Here is a 15,245-nt window from a genome sequence, read left to right on the forward strand (position 1 = left end):
GCTGAGAACAAGTAGAAATCCCTTCAGGTATTGCTGCAGATCCTCCATTAGGACACTGTTCTTGCTCAGCTGATTTGGAACATGTGTTTTAGCCAACCCTGACTGCTGCTTGAAATTCAGGCTACATGGAGCACTTCCTGTGTTGAGGATTGCCAGTTGTCCAGACCGGGTAGCATATCCTAAAAGCAAATGAAATGTTTGCCTCACAATAGACTCTTTCTGCTAACAAAGTTCCAGCCAAGGTTGCTTTCAAAGCATGCTCTGTATTAGACAGCCATTCATGGGATTGTCATGAACGTCTCACATGGTTGCTTCCTTCATAACTGACACATGTTGTTCTGAGACCTTTCTACCTTCTTTTCAACTGTAGTTGTTTCATGGACTTTAGTATTGCAGGACTGTAGAATGGGCCCCAAAACTATAAGAACTGATAGTGAAATCTTTGGTTCCCTACCATGTTAATTGTAAATAGAGAACTTCCAGTGAAGACACATGTATTCAAACAGCTCCTCTTCTTCTCGGTAGCAGGTCTATACTGATGATGTCCAAAACCCCAATTCACAGCCAAACTCCTATGAAAATAACCTACTCCTAAGGGGCAGTGGGGAGAATTGAAAAGCAGAAGCAAATTATGATTATTTTATTTATTATTGTGTGTATTATTTGTATAATCGTCCTGCCTAGACTCCCTATTCATGAACCAGGACCCCATTGTCCTAGCTGCTCTACAGATAGCCAACAGAAAGTCCCCAAAGACTTACAATCTGCGTATAAGACAAGAGACCACAGATGGTACAGACAGATCTGGGAATACAAGTAAACAATGAGGCAACAGTGATCGCACATTTAGGCTGTGGTCTAGAGTTACTGGGCCAGATCCTCAGTGTCAGCTTCATTGAAGTTCTAAGCATCTGGTCCTGCGGCTTTTAATGCCACACTGGAACCTAAGCCCAACAAGTCTGTTTTGTGGTTTTGGATCCAGTCAAAATCTTGTAAGAACAGCTGATTACTGAGGTTTTTACGGTTTGCAACCAAAATCTTCCAGGGCTACCTGGCAGGATTTCAGCAAACCTAAACCATACAGCCCGTTTGGCCTTGAACCCAAGCCTTAGTCTAAACCTAATCTGGATCCAGATCCAAACACTGTCTCTTTGGCCCAGCTGTGCTGTAATACTTGTTTCATTAGTGATAACAGAGCAGAGTTTCAAGAAGCCATGGGGCTTGGAAAATGCTAGTCTAGAGTGATTTATAAATGTCTTGAAGCTTGTCATGTGGAAGGATGCAGAGCTAAATGAAATTTTATTTGGTCAAAGTCACACAGGATAAACAAGTCCATTAATGGGCCAGATTCCATGCTCAGATACACTGATGAAAATCCAGTGTGTCACCATTGCTTTCAGTGGTGTACAGTAGAGAGGCAGTATATCCTAGTGGATAGAGCACTACCCTGGGATTCTGGAGACCTGGGTTCTTTCTATGCCTGGCTCTTCCACTGGTCTGCTGGGTGACTTGGGGTAAGTCATCTCTCTCCCTGTGTGCCTCAGTTTCCCCATCTGTAAAATGAGGATAACAATTCTGACCCCCTTTGTAAAGCACTTTGAGTTCTACGGATGAAAAGTGCTGCGTGATAGCAAGGGATGATCACTCCAGATTTACAGCAACGTAATTCAGAGCAGAGCTGGGGTTGGTGTGCTTAATGATTACTGTTGAGTCAGCTGGTCTCCCAGCTGAGAGTCCTCGGGGCTGCTTCCAGACTCAACCCATGGAGCGGAGCCATGTCTGTTCCTCGTTTCCTGATGTCCGTGTCTGGCTTTTATAGGGAACTGAAATGCAAGCTTGAAAAAGAGGGCACCAAGAGGGAGCTCCTGTCCAATCAGTCCCACCTCAACGAGACCCACTGCGTCCACTGCCTTCAGCCCTTCAAGTTCCTGGTGAACAGCAAGCGCCAGTGCTTGGACTGCCACTTCTACACCTGCAAGAACTGCAGCCGCTACAACAAAAAGGAGCAAGGCTGGATCTGTGACCCTTGCCGCTTATCCAGGTAGAAGGACAGGGATCAGCAGCCCTGCAGGCAAAGGGGTTTCACAACGGCATGGGGCTGGAGATGAGAGGCAGAGTGGCTAGGGGGCGTGTCCTAAGCAAGAAACTCAGGAGATCTAGGTTCTATTTCCAACTTTGCCGCTGGCCTATTGGCTGGCCTTCATCGCTCTGTGCCTCAGTTTCCCCATTTGTACAATGGGGATCATAATACTGTGAAGTGTTTTGAAATCTACATATGAATGATGCTTCACGAGAGCTAGGCACTATTATGATGAGTAACCCCAAAGGTTAGGCAAAGTAAAGCCATGGTCAAGGATCACAAAGGATCTCATGTGCAAGTTCCCTCTCCCAAAGAGTTTTGATGTTGTAGTTGCTGGGCAGTGCCTGTTATTTTCAAGTCATTTTCCTGGGCCCTTGCTACACCTTCTGGGTGTCCAGTAGCAGAGAGCACAACCTCTCCGTGACCCACTGCCGCTCTCAGCACCTTTCCGCCTGCGGGGGAGAGAACAGGGGTAATGCTCCCTTGGGCAGCTGTGGTCCGCGTCTTGACCTATATATGGACACGGGAACTGTCACTGCTGTGTTGGCAAAGAAGAGAGGGGTGAGGAGTCATTCGAGTGCAGCACAGAGAGCTGTTAGGCCCTAAAGGCGCTGGCTGGAGTTGGACGCTGAACAGGACCTCTCTGTCCCAGGAAGAGATGGTGCCACATCCCTGTCTCTTCCCCTCCCCCTGGTCTAGAGCAATATGCCCCTCTTCTCCCAGGGTGTAGGGAGGGAATGAACCTTGCACTCCCGAGGTGTAGGGACTCAGATGGTGACGTCCTTGCCTGAGATGCACTGTACAAGCAAGCTCCTTGTAGTCTCAGCACACAATCTGAAGCCGGAGGCGCTACTGTCTGGGGATGCTGCGTAGAAGGGATTATCACCCTGGGCGTGGGCTCTCGGAAGCAGCTTCAGTGCTCTGGGCTTTATGCGGGCGTTGCCCGAGCATAGAATGGGCCCCTTTGTGATCTTGTCTTCTGGAACAGGCTGTCAGACCCTTCCGCTGTGCACAGCCAGTTTCCATCGATACCAAGTCAGAGAGAGGTTAGACAATTAGTGTTGGAGGAGCAAAGAGTGACCAAAAACCAAAACAACTCCCGCCACCCGCCACATTTGTACTGGAGGCAGGGGGCCTTTTTATTAAGATTGAAACTCCAGGTAACATACCACCCCCCTGAAAGCACGGCACCTTAACCAGTGTGAAAATCCCTTTTGTGGTTACATTTCTATGTTGTGGATGCTCCAGAGAGATGGGGACATAAAGAGACATCTGAGGCTCCAGGTCCAATACTGTTTACTGTCTCTAAGTGGAAAGAAGGATACATGTGTGTGTGGATGGTAGGACAGTAGGGAAATAAACCCGATATCTTGCCTCTCTCTGTGTGTTCCATTGGGGCCCAATCCAACACCCACTAAACTAAAGTCAGCGAGAGTTCTTCCATTGACTCAGGTGGATCGGCTCAGACACTGGCCAGTGAAAGCACGACTACTCTGGCTTGTGTCTGTAAGTTACTACCTCTCTCTTTCTCTTTGGGCAGGATTGTGAAGATTGGCTCCCTGGAGTGGTATTATGAACACGTGAGATCCCGATTCAGGCGGTTTGGAAGTGCTAAAGTGATGCGGTCTCTCTACGGCAGGCTACAGCCTGGGCAGAAAATGAATCCAACGTTGCTAGGTATGGCAAAGGGCTGCAATTCTCTTCGTCTGCCTCGCATGCTTATTTAACTAATGCTCGAGCAACTGTAACAGACACACCTTCTGGGTGTGCCGTTGTGTCTCATCTCGTGGCACTGAGACTAGAGAGAGAGATAAAATTAGTCTGGTCTGCAGCCTTAGCTGAGAGCCATATAGTACTCGGCTCGTGCATTTAGCTCCAGAGGTCCTAGGTTCAATCCCGCCCGCTGATGACCAGGGTCTGTTGGCATTACATGACCCTTTGAAGATATACAATGCAGATACATAAGAATGGCCATACTGGTCAGACCAATGGTCTATCTAGCCCAATACCCTGTCTTCCAATGCTGGCTGGGGCCAGAGGCAATGCACAGAACAGGGCAATTATTGAACATCATCTAGTCCCAACCCCTGGCAGTCAGAGGCTTACATGCTAGTAATAGTTCTTATAATAATATAATACCAATTAATGCTAAGTTATTGGTAAATTTTGCTGTTAGTAAATGAGACAAAGATTCAGTTAATTAGGACTTGCTTATCTGCTCTGCCACAGATTTCCTGAGTAACCTCTGGCAAATCTTTTAATCTTTCTGTGCTTCAGTTCACCAGCTACAAAATTTGGGTTGTCTCAAATGGGGACTCAAACTGACTAGGTAAAATGTATCCCTGGTGTAACTCCGTTGAGACCAGGGATGAATGTGGACGTGTGTGTGTCTGTGTCTGGTGTACATGTGTGTATGTATATAGATGCTGTGCATCTATATACAAAAAATATACAAATATGGTGCTTTTATATCAGTACTCGCACTGTTGTTTAAAGTATCTCTAAGCCTGTAAGTGAGGGCCAGATTCCAGCCTCTTTGCACTGCCAGAGCAGCACGCAGGGACACTAAAACTGCCCTAAAAGGGCAGCTGAGAATTTTCCTAGGTTGGAAGAGCTGCCATAGCTGTCTCCTCCATAGGCGGCGAGTTATATGGGACCATGGTGCCTGTGCGCCGCCAATATTCAGGAATGTGGGCCCAGCCTCACCAATGTTTGGGTGTATATTTTCAAAGCTGTCCTGTCCATAGGACAGACTGGGGCAACTGCTCCAGGACCCACGCTTTGGGGGGCCCTGTACTTGAGGGGGATGGCCTGGGGGGTTAGCAGGCGTCCAGCACCAGCAGCAGCGATCAACCTGGCCCCAGCCCGCCCCACTCTGCTATGCCCCAACCCACCTCTTCCTGCCCCTTCTCCTCCCCGCCCCCACTCCACCCCTTCCCCCACATCCTGCCTCTTTCTGGCTTCCTCCTACTCCCCCAAGCGACACCGGGCACTGGCAGGGAGGAGTGGGGTGGGCTGGGGCTGGGTCACTCGCTGCTGGTGGCACCAACAACCTCCCAGGCTGCCCTCGACCCCGCATCCCCCTGAAGCACAGGACCCCTCAAAGTGCAGGGCCTGAGGCGGTTCTCCCGATCCATCTTATGGACAGCACAGCTCTGCTTGGACCTGTTCTGGGCACCACCAAAAACTATACAAGCCTGGTGCCCATGTTCTCCTCTGAACCCGAGACAGAGATGTGTCGGGGGCAGGGCTGGAGTGCACTGTGATCTGGCGTAATGACCCTGAGGGGCTTATTTGAAGCCAATGGAAGCTAAAGCAGCCCTCAGGTCATTCAGACTCCATCAGACTCCCAGTTGCAGGGACGGGGTTTGACTTTGAATTCACCCCTCCCGCCCCAATCTCCTCTGTGCCATGCTCTGCTCCAGAGCAGCAGAGGAGTCAGTCCTGAACCAACATTTATGCTTCCTAATTCAAAGCAAACCAAGGAGCGCGGCTGCTTTTAAATAACTGACCACAGCCGAGCGAGGGCACTTTACACAGGTTGAAGAGCTGGCCCTTTATCACAGAGGTTTCTCCTCCGCCCTTGTTTCCTGCAGGCTGATAAGTGTTTGTATGCTGACTTGCCAGCAGGTGGCAGCGTTGGACAGTTTTAAAGACTGACATCACCATTGCTAAAGCCTTTGGAACAGGTGTTTGTTATTCTACAGAGTGGCCGGGTGGCATATAAACATACTGTCACGGAGTGTGGGGGAGTCCGGCCCTGCACCTCTCTTCCTGGGACCCACAGTGACTCTCAGCCAGCCAGTAAAACAGAAGGCTTATTGGACAACAGGAACACAGGTTACAGCAGAGCTTGCAGGCACAGTCAGGACCCCTCCACCGAGTCCTTCTGGGCTTTCAGGGTTCTTGGATCCTAGCTAGGATACCCTGAATTCCGCCCATCCAGCCCCAAGCCCAAACTCAAACTGCTTCCCTCCTGCCACTCCCTTCCTTTGTCCCCTTCCCGGGCAAAGGTGTTGACCTTTCCCCTCCCTTACGTAGCTCAGGTTACAGGCCCTGGCATCATCCATCCCCTAAAGTCCTCCCCTGCTCTCCCACTCCCCACACAGACAGTCCCTACTGCATCACACATACATCTTCAATGCGGCAGGCCAGGGATTGGATGTATCAACAAAGCTGCCATCAACATCATATGCTTAACTACAGAACTCGATAACAGTTAGCTGCTGCCAACAGGATATAGTATTACTGCTATTTCTTTGAAAACTGGTTTTGTTGTCTACGGCAGTGGTTCTCAAAGTAGGGCCGCTGCTTGTTCGCGGAACGCCCCTGGCAGGCTGGTTTGTTTACCTGCCACGTCCGCAGGTCCGGCTGATCGCGGCTCCCGCTGGCCGTGGTTCACCGCTCCAGGCCAATGGGGGCTGCAGGAAGCAGCCCGGGCCGAGGGACGTGCCGGCCGCCCTTCCCACAGCCCCCATTGGCCTGGAACAGTGAACCATGGCCAGTGGGAGCCGCGATTGGCCGAACCTGTGGACACGGCAGGTAAACAAACCAACCTGGCCTGTCAGGGGGCTACCCTGAACAAGTTTGAGAACCACTGGTCTATGGTGAGATCAGGGGTGGGGGAATTCTTTTCCCACTGTGAGGTCCCAGCAAATAGTTTGTACTAACGCCATGGGTGTACATGGCTTAAGCCTGTATATCCTTATTCTTTTCCCAAGTCCATTAGTTCATAGTAATACAATTAGAAGCCCCTGGTGTAGATAGTATTTAGTATGAAATTAAAATGATTGCTGGATCTAATTTGCGCATTTCTCCACAGTATACTGAAAGAGTGAAGAACGTTGAGGTGTTTACCTTAAAACAAACCGAAGGGAATACTGAAATAAGAATGAAGGATAATAATTTGCTTAGTCTTTTTTCATAACAGAAGGGCTAGTAATTTTTTATCAATTTAAAAAATACAGGAAAATTGGAAGGCTCCCCTCACGGAGTTAATCTTCTTATAATAATTAGCATTTACTATGGGCAATGTGATAGAATATGATTTATTATTTGTGCGGCACCCTGTCATCCACCAGACACACTGCTGAGTCCTAGATTCTGCAGGGAATTTAACTTTAAGTATGTGCGTTTAGCCCCATTGAAACTTAACGTTTGGCATTTGCTTAATTATATTGGGGAATCGGGGTCTTAACTGGTTGTTAATGTCATCCTAAAAACACCCATGCGGTGCTTGGCCATGCAGTCCGATACAACCCACCCCAATATATTTTTCTGCCCTCCTTTCCATCCCTGCATCCCTTGAAAAACATGGGGAAATGGATGAGTCTTGCAGCATGTCATGAGCTTCAGAAGCCCTCAGACCCAGTTGGGAAGTGAATTGGACAGCCGAATACTGTGCCCTAAGAGCAGGGCCGGCTTTAGGCCAATTCAACCAATTCCCCTGAATCGGGCCCCATCCCTAAGAGGGCCCTGCACCCAAGCCCCAGTACAGCGTACTGGCAAGAGCCGGTGCGCTGTACCGGGGTGGCCCGGCTTCCCCAGGGGGCAATTTAAAGGGCCTGGGGATCCCAGCAGGGACTGGAGCCCCAGGCCCTTTAAATTGCCACCAGAGCCCCACTGCTGGAGCCCTGGGGTAGGGCTGTGGGGCTCTGGGGGCTATTTAAAAAGTCCGGAGCTCCCGCTGCTTCTACTGCCCCGGCCCTTTAAATAGCTGCCAGAGCCCCATTGCTTCCCCAGGGCTCCCACGGCTATTTAAAGGGCTGGGGCGGTAGAAGCAGCAGGAGCTGCGGGCCCTTTAAATAGCCCCCAGAGCCCTGGGATAGCAGGGGGCTCCAGGGGCTATTTAAAGGGCTGGGGCTCCACCTGCCTCTGCTGCCCCCTGTCCTTTAAATAGCCGCCAGAGCCCTATCGCTTCCCCAGGCCTCCAGCAGCTATTTAAAGGGCCGGGGTGGTAGAAGCAGGGGAGTCCTGGGCCCTTTAAATAGCCCCCAAGCCCTGGGCTGCTGCTGCTACCCTGGTATGGGAGGGAGAAGGAGGGAGCACTCACCGTACAGGGTGGGCTGTACCCCCTGCACCTGCACCCCCTGCCCCCAACCAGTCCCTGCTGCACCCCCTGCCCGCACCAGCCCCGCACCCCTTGCCCTGCCTGCACCAGCTCCTGTCTCCAGACAGCTCCGCACCCCCTACCCTGTCTCCAGACAGCTCGTCTCCAGCCAACCCCTGCCGCATCCCCCCTGCCTGAAGCCAGCCAGTCCCGCACTCCTCTGTCTCCAGCCCTGCCAACCCCTGCTGCACCCCCTGTGGCCCTGCCTGAAGCCAGCCAGCCAACCCCACATCCCCGTCTCCAGCCAGCCCCGCACTCCTTGCCCTGCCTGCAGCCAGACCCCACCTCCAGTCGGCCCCTGCCCTGCCTCCAGCCAGCCCCAGGTCCACTGGTTTCCTGCAGTTCCCAGGCCAGTAACCCTGCACACCTGCTTCAATGAGGGGGCAGGGAGCAGCTGAGACCCACACATGTGCACACACTAGGGTGACCAGACAGCAAGTGTGAAAAATCGGGACAGGAGATGGGGGGTAATAGGATCCTATATATGAAAAAGACCCAAAAATCAGAACTGTCCCTACAAAATTTGGACATCCGGTCACCTTAGCACACCCCCAGGGAGTGGCGGGGACCCACACATGTGAAACGGAGCTCATTTCTAGTTCAGGCCCACCTTTTTAAAAAAGAACTTCAGGTAGGGTTAACATACATCTGTATTTTCCTAGACATGCCAGGCTTTTTGGTTCTTAAATAGCCATCCGGGAGGAAAATACGGACTTATGGTAACCCTATTGGTACAAAAAATACATTCTGTGGCACATCCCTTAAATCAGAACTTTTTATAGGGAACTGGTTGCTAAGAAATGAAAGGCTTTCTTTTTTTTTTTTACACACTTTTTTTTTTTTTTTTTTTAGTCATCCCTGCCGGGGCTCTGCCAAAAATGTTGGAATTGGACCCCGCACTTCCTAAAGCCGGCCCTGCCTAAGAGCTCTGCCACCACAAGCTAGCTGTGCCTGGCCTGGTTAGCTCTGTCTCATGCCTTGGCTCCTTGCAATTGCACACATATCACATAGTCCAGTGATCCCCAACCTTTTTGTGGCCAGTAGCACATTCATGTTTTCAGAAGAGTGTGGCGGGCGCCAACAATTTTTCAAGGCTTATTTTGTATTTGTACATTAAATAATACGAAAAACACCATATTTAATATTACATAATACATAAATCCAGAGAGAAGCTGGAGAGAAGCCCAGAGGACAGAGAACACTAGAACCCGCAGCACTCTGTCCCCAGCAGGTGCAAGGCCACAGCTTCTCTCCCCTGCTGGGCACTAGGCGGGTACACATAAATGCTCTGGTGGGCGCCAGGTGCCCGTGGGCACCGCATTGGGGACCACTGACATAGTCTTTAAGTCAAAGCCCAAACCATTCAGAGCTTCACTGGCCTCCAGCGCCTGCAGCCTCACAGTGAAATCACTTTGCAGGCAGCACTGATCAGGGCACAGGTGTCGTGGGCTCACTGCGTGGAGTGTCGCTTTACAAGCAAGGAGCCACTTTCTGCCCCAGCTGCAGTTTCTCGGTGCTGTTAGAGCAGAGCCTCATGTGGAGCGTGGTACTGTAACCCAGCCTGGAGGTGGCAAGGGCAGCAATAACTGCGGCATGGGCAGCAGCTGAAAGGAAAGGACACAATGGTATAAGAACGGCCCTACTGGGTCAGACCAAAGGTCCATCCTAGCCCAGTATCCTGTCTTCCAACAGTGGCCACTGCCAAGTGCCCCATATGGAATGAACAGAACAGGGAATCATGAAGTGATCCATCCCCTGTCGCCCATTCCCAGCTTCTGGCAAACAGAGGCTAGGAACAACTTTCCTGTCCATCCTGGCTAATAGCCATTGATGAAACTATCGCCCATGAATTTATCTATTCTTTTTTGAACTCTGTTATGGTCTTGGCCTTCACAGTATCCTCTGGCAAGGAGTTCCACAGGTTGACTGTGTGTTGTGTGAAGAAATACTTCCTTTTGTTTTAAACTTATTGCCTATTAATTTCATTTTGGTGACCCCTAGTTCATGTCTTATGAGTAAATAACACTTATTTACTTTCTCCACAGCAGTCATGATTTTATAGACCTCTGTCATATCCACACTGCTTGTCTCTTTTCCAAGCTGAACAGTCACAGTCTTACTAATCTCTCCTCATACGGAAGCTGTTCCATACCCCTAATCATTTTTCTTGCCCTTTTCTGAACCTTTTTCAATTCCGATATATCTTTTTTGAGATGGGGCGACTACATCCGCACACAGTATTCAAGATGACATTTTCTGTCCTATTTTCTATCCCCTTCTTAATTATTCCCAGCATTCTGTTCATTTTTTTGACTGCCGCTGCACATTGAGTGGATGTTTTCATTGAACTATCCACAATGACTCCAAGATCTTTCTTGAGTGGTAACAGCTAACTTAGACCCCACCATTTTATATGTATAGTTGGGATTATGCTTTCCAATGTGCACTACTTTGCATTTATCAACATTAAATTGCATCTGCCATTTTGTTGCCCAGTCACCCAGCACTCTTAGCAACCACTACTAACTGGCCAGCTGTCCAACGGCGCCCCCTAGCTGTGAGCCTAGTAATAAATGGCAAGCATACCCCGCAGTCAAGCAATATCCTCTTGGTCACTTCCATTTGTTATTTCCCTTTGGTTTAAGCATTCTTGTTCTTTTCCTGGCTGAGTCTCTGCTTGGATAGTAGGAAAAACTTTTTCACTGGGAGGGTGGTGAAGCACTGAAATGGGTTACCTAGGGAGGTGGTGGAATCTCCTTCCTTAGAGGTTTTTAAGGTCAGGCTTGACAAAGCCCTGGCTGGGATGATTTAGTTGGTGATTGGTCCTGCATTGAGCAGGGTGTTGGACTAGATGACCTCCTGAGGTCCTTCCAACCCTGATATTCTATGATTCTAGCTGTCCTTCATGTGTGCCCCACTGTGTGTTAGGTGCCGGCTAAGTCACTGAGCACCCTGAACCAGCTGGCTTAGGTGGGTGTCATGCGTATTGTAGTCCATGCCTACTTGCTCTGGCTGGCTCCATAGACAAGCTGGCCAGGAAGGGGTGATGGAATGCAGCCTGGTGCAAACATGGCATGAGCAGAAGAGCAGTGGTCCAACAATGCCCTCTCTGAGCTCTTGGGAGGAAGCAGCAGAGCCACTCAAGTGATCCCATATGTGCCCCAGGAGTATCTGCAGACGTGGTGCACATTCATGCCTGCTGTCCTGGATTGTGACCCAGATCCCATTGAAGTCAGTGAGAGTCTTTACATGGATTCCACTGGGAGGTGACTCAGTCCCGTGATGATGCCGAATGAATCCCAGTGGAATAGGACCTTTGCCTTACATTATCCTAAGGCCTGACACTGAGAAGTGCTGATCGCCCACAACTCCCTAGTCAGGATATTAAATAAGGTCACAAAACCAGCTGCATGTTTGTTGCAGGAGAGCACTGTGCACATGGTGGTGAATACATGAAGGGTGAACAAGCTGCACTAAGACTTTGTGACTCTGGCACAGCAAAATCTCATTGATTCTGAGTCCAGTTGTGACTCCACACTCATCGTCCAGTTTTTTTAATTTGCTTTACTGGTTGTGCCTTGAGAACTCTGGAGGCCAGACTCTAGCTCCTGCTCAGCTTGGTTCTGGAAGCTGCTTTGTGTAACATACCTGTAGAAAGAGTTTATTTTTCCCCTCAATTTTTCTTTGTACTTAGGTCTTCATGACAGAGTTTACAGCTTGCCAGACATCAACAGTAAGTCAGTTTTTGTTAATGCCGTTTAAAAGGAAATTGTAGCAGTGGGCTGGTCTGATCGCTCAGTGCAGTACTAGCGGAGGTCCTCAAATCTTCTGCTTTCCAGGTCCTCTTGATTCCTGTAAGCCCAGCCTGTTGCTGTACATCTCAGAACAGTGTATATCAGGAGGGGCGTTGATCCCTTTCCGCTCAAACAAGCCATGCCTCTTCTGAGACTTCTGTTTTTCAGATTTAAGCTGATTCAGCAGTGCTCTTAGTCACCTGCCTATCTTTAAGCATGAGGTGTCCTATTTAAGTCAATGGAAACTACTCGTGTGCTTAAAGTTAGTCACGTGCTTCAGTACCTTGCCGAATCTGGGCCTTCATAATGTCATAACTGGGGGGTCTTGCCAGTGATAATCAAAACGTCCCCAATTCCTATGAATGAGCATTTTGTCCATCTCGGGTCTGGCTAACGGGCTCTCTGGGAATGTTACTGGTTGGGGTTGTGAATTTCCAAAGCAGTATTGGCTCCCATTGAGATCAATGGAGCTACTCCTTACAGTAGTATCCGGTCTGGAAATCAAGGGTTGTGATCCATTAACACAGAAGGGTTAGCGCAGAAGGGTGAAGAGGTCTGGATTTTCTCTTGATTGTCCCTGCTACAAGGGGGCAGGTGAGAATCAGGAGAAAAACGCTATTGGGCTGGAGTTAGAGATAAGAATAAGCAAATCTAAACTGAACTGATGTGATTTACACTTTAGAGTCACTAGCTTAGACTCAGTGAGGTTCTCTCAGACTCAGACTCACACCAATCTCCCGTCATGTAATTTAACCATCACCTCTGAATTTGGCCGAGTGAGTCCATGTGGGTGTATCTTATACATCACAGAGCTGGAAGGTGGGTCTGCAGCAGGAAGAGTAACTAGTGAGAGGATATAAGATGATATAAGTCTTTATAAGAAGATAAAGGTTGTGAACCATGGCCACATTCACCACTGTCATCAAGACACATCACATCTGGGACGGTCAGCTCCAGGAGTGCTGGCCTATATCTCTTGAGCTAAAGGAGGCCTCCCTTTGCTGTAGTAGGGTGACATCGTGTATATTCCTTGGATCAGCCACTAGAGGGGGAGACATGATCACACACTAAGGCAGTGTGTTAAGAAAGCACAGGCCCATGAGCACCCAAAGCATGGGCCTATGAGCACCTCTTGAGGCCAATGACTCCAATAGGAGCTGGCCCCAAGAGTCATTATAAGAGGAACATCAGTATGGGCCCATCGAGTTGCCATCTCTGAGACACATTGGCTTCCCCACCCTCCAGCATCACCAACAGAAAGGGTCCCAGTGCAGACCATGGTTAACTATCACTGAACTGTACTAGAGAACCATTGTACATACACACATGCACACCATAACACGCTGAATGTATCTTTATAGTAATCTGTCCCAAGTAAAAAAAACAACCAATTAAATCTTTTCACCAGCAGCTGCGGCAGTAAAAAAAACCAGCCAGGCTGGTTAAAATCCAGCCAAGTGGCAACCCAAGGGTAACCCACAGACAGCCGCTCTGAAATCTCCCCCCGAATGGTGCTGGGCCTGCCAAGCCCTTGATGCACAACGTTTTCTTGTACTCCCTCCCAGGTGAGTGCCAGCTGCGTGCCGGCGGCAGGGTGCGCAGTGACAGCGATGAGGAAGATGACCTGGTGGATGGAGCCGAAGCTGAGCACTATACTAGGGTGAGCAGTTACCTCTATGGACATGCTATGCCTCGTTCCGTGGGCTTCGGTGTGGACTGTGCTATTCCCCGCTCTGGGCTTTCTTAGCTGCTGGGGGGGTTTCCGTTGCCTTGGTTTTCTGATACAAACCTATCTTCCCATGTCACCAATGTAAATGCTGTAAAGAAAGTGCTGGACACCTGCCCTCTGGAGATCAGGTCCCTTTGTGGTGTCAAGTTCCCAGAAATTGATGCTCTCAAAATCACTCGCCCCTTTTGACCAGGTTTCTTTCCCCCTGATTAATATGAGCATCCTGGTTCTCTCAGAGTGACACACTGTGATGGGGGGGGGCCCGTCCAGTGCTGGGTGAGTGCACCTCATCTCTCAAGCCGCCTTCTAACTCTAGGCAGTGAGGCCTAAGGATTCGAGTCTACCGACTGGTCCTTGCTATAGGGCTGTAAGGCCTAGCAGCCAGTCACTAGCAATGCCCTGACTCCCAGGGCAGTGAGGCCTAGCGGCCAGAGTCAGTAACAATACCCGGACTCCCAGAATAGTGAGGCCTAGCAGCCAGAGTCAATACCCATAGTCTAACTCCCAGAGCGGTTAAATTTAGTGGCCGGAGTCAATAGGATTGCAGCAGCCAGGGTAGGAAGACCTGGGCCCTCCCTGCTCTACCAGGTCTCAACCCAGGGCCCTAGTAGTGGCAAGTGGGCTCGCCACTTAGCAGGGATCTGCCAGAACCATGCTGACTGCTGTAGGAACAATGGCTAGTCTCTCCCTGGGCTACTTCCTATCATGACTTCTGCAGTCCTGAGCTAGACGTCTTTAGGATCTCCGGTCTCCTCGGGTTGTGCTGATCCCAGGGGCTCTGACCTCCAAGTGGTGCCCTCATCTACTTGGGTGTCTGCATGAGTCTCGGTGTCTCCGGCTCCCACAGTCTGGGGCTTCCACAGCTGCCAGGTTGGAGGCTTCAGCGTATGTCCTTCCTCTCCAGCGACTAGACCAGACTGAACTGGGCTGCTCCTTCTTATACTGGTGCTACACCGTGAGCATGCCCAGTTTGGACATGGGGGCGTGGCTTCCCCATCCCACAGTGAGGAGTTAACCCTTCCCCGTCCAGTGCAGGGTGAATGCATCCCATCACAAACACCAACCACCTTTTTCTAAATGGGAAGGAACAGTGTGGCCTAGAGGGCAGAGTGCTAGACTGAGACCTGAGTTCTAGTCCTGGGCCTGCTGGGTGACCTGCTGCAGGTCACTTTGGCCCTCTGTGCTTCATTTTCCCTCTTTGTAAAATGGGGATAATAATATTGGCCCTCCTTTCTACAACACTTTTAAGATCAAAAGCCTTACGTGTAAGCTAGGTGTTGTTACATAGAGTCTAAACATCACATTTCATTTTCTACCTTATGCTATAGGTTAATCTCTTAGCCAGCTTCGTTACCTCATCCATTTGTTACATCATTGCCATTATCTGGGGAGTAATTGTTTCTTTCAGTTGGTCTGGAAATGCAGTCACTTCATTTCAGTCTAACCTATTAAAGACACATGCTGTCCTTACCCAGAATTGTGTCTATGCTACGGCCCTTACGAGAGCACAGCTACAGCTGTGCGGTCTCCAGT

The 15,245-nt window shown here is 49.8% G+C and overlaps 1 protein-coding gene across 12 annotated transcripts in view; it reads left to right on the top strand.

The window, feature by feature from the left end:
* The window catches only part of MLPH (melanophilin), a 90,600-nt gene that overhangs the window by 29,709 nt on the left and 45,646 nt on the right, over window positions 1–15,245 (top strand). For all 12 annotated transcript variants that reach the window (XM_050916527.1, XM_050916526.1, XM_050916528.1 and 9 more), the window contains exons 3-6: window positions 1,820–2,041; window positions 3,621–3,757; window positions 11,884–11,922; window positions 13,549–13,643. In XM_050916527.1, the coding sequence (XP_050772484.1) occupies window positions 1,820–2,041; window positions 3,621–3,757; window positions 11,884–11,922; window positions 13,549–13,643 (493 nt within the window). The remainder of the gene's footprint in view (window positions 1–1,819; window positions 2,042–3,620; window positions 3,758–11,883; window positions 11,923–13,548; window positions 13,644–15,245) is intronic.

Source organism: Gopherus flavomarginatus, chromosome 10, assembly GCF_025201925.1.
Source record: "Gopherus flavomarginatus isolate rGopFla2 chromosome 10, rGopFla2.mat.asm, whole genome shotgun sequence".
Classification (NCBI taxonomy): domain Eukaryota; kingdom Metazoa; phylum Chordata; order Testudines; family Testudinidae; genus Gopherus; species Gopherus flavomarginatus.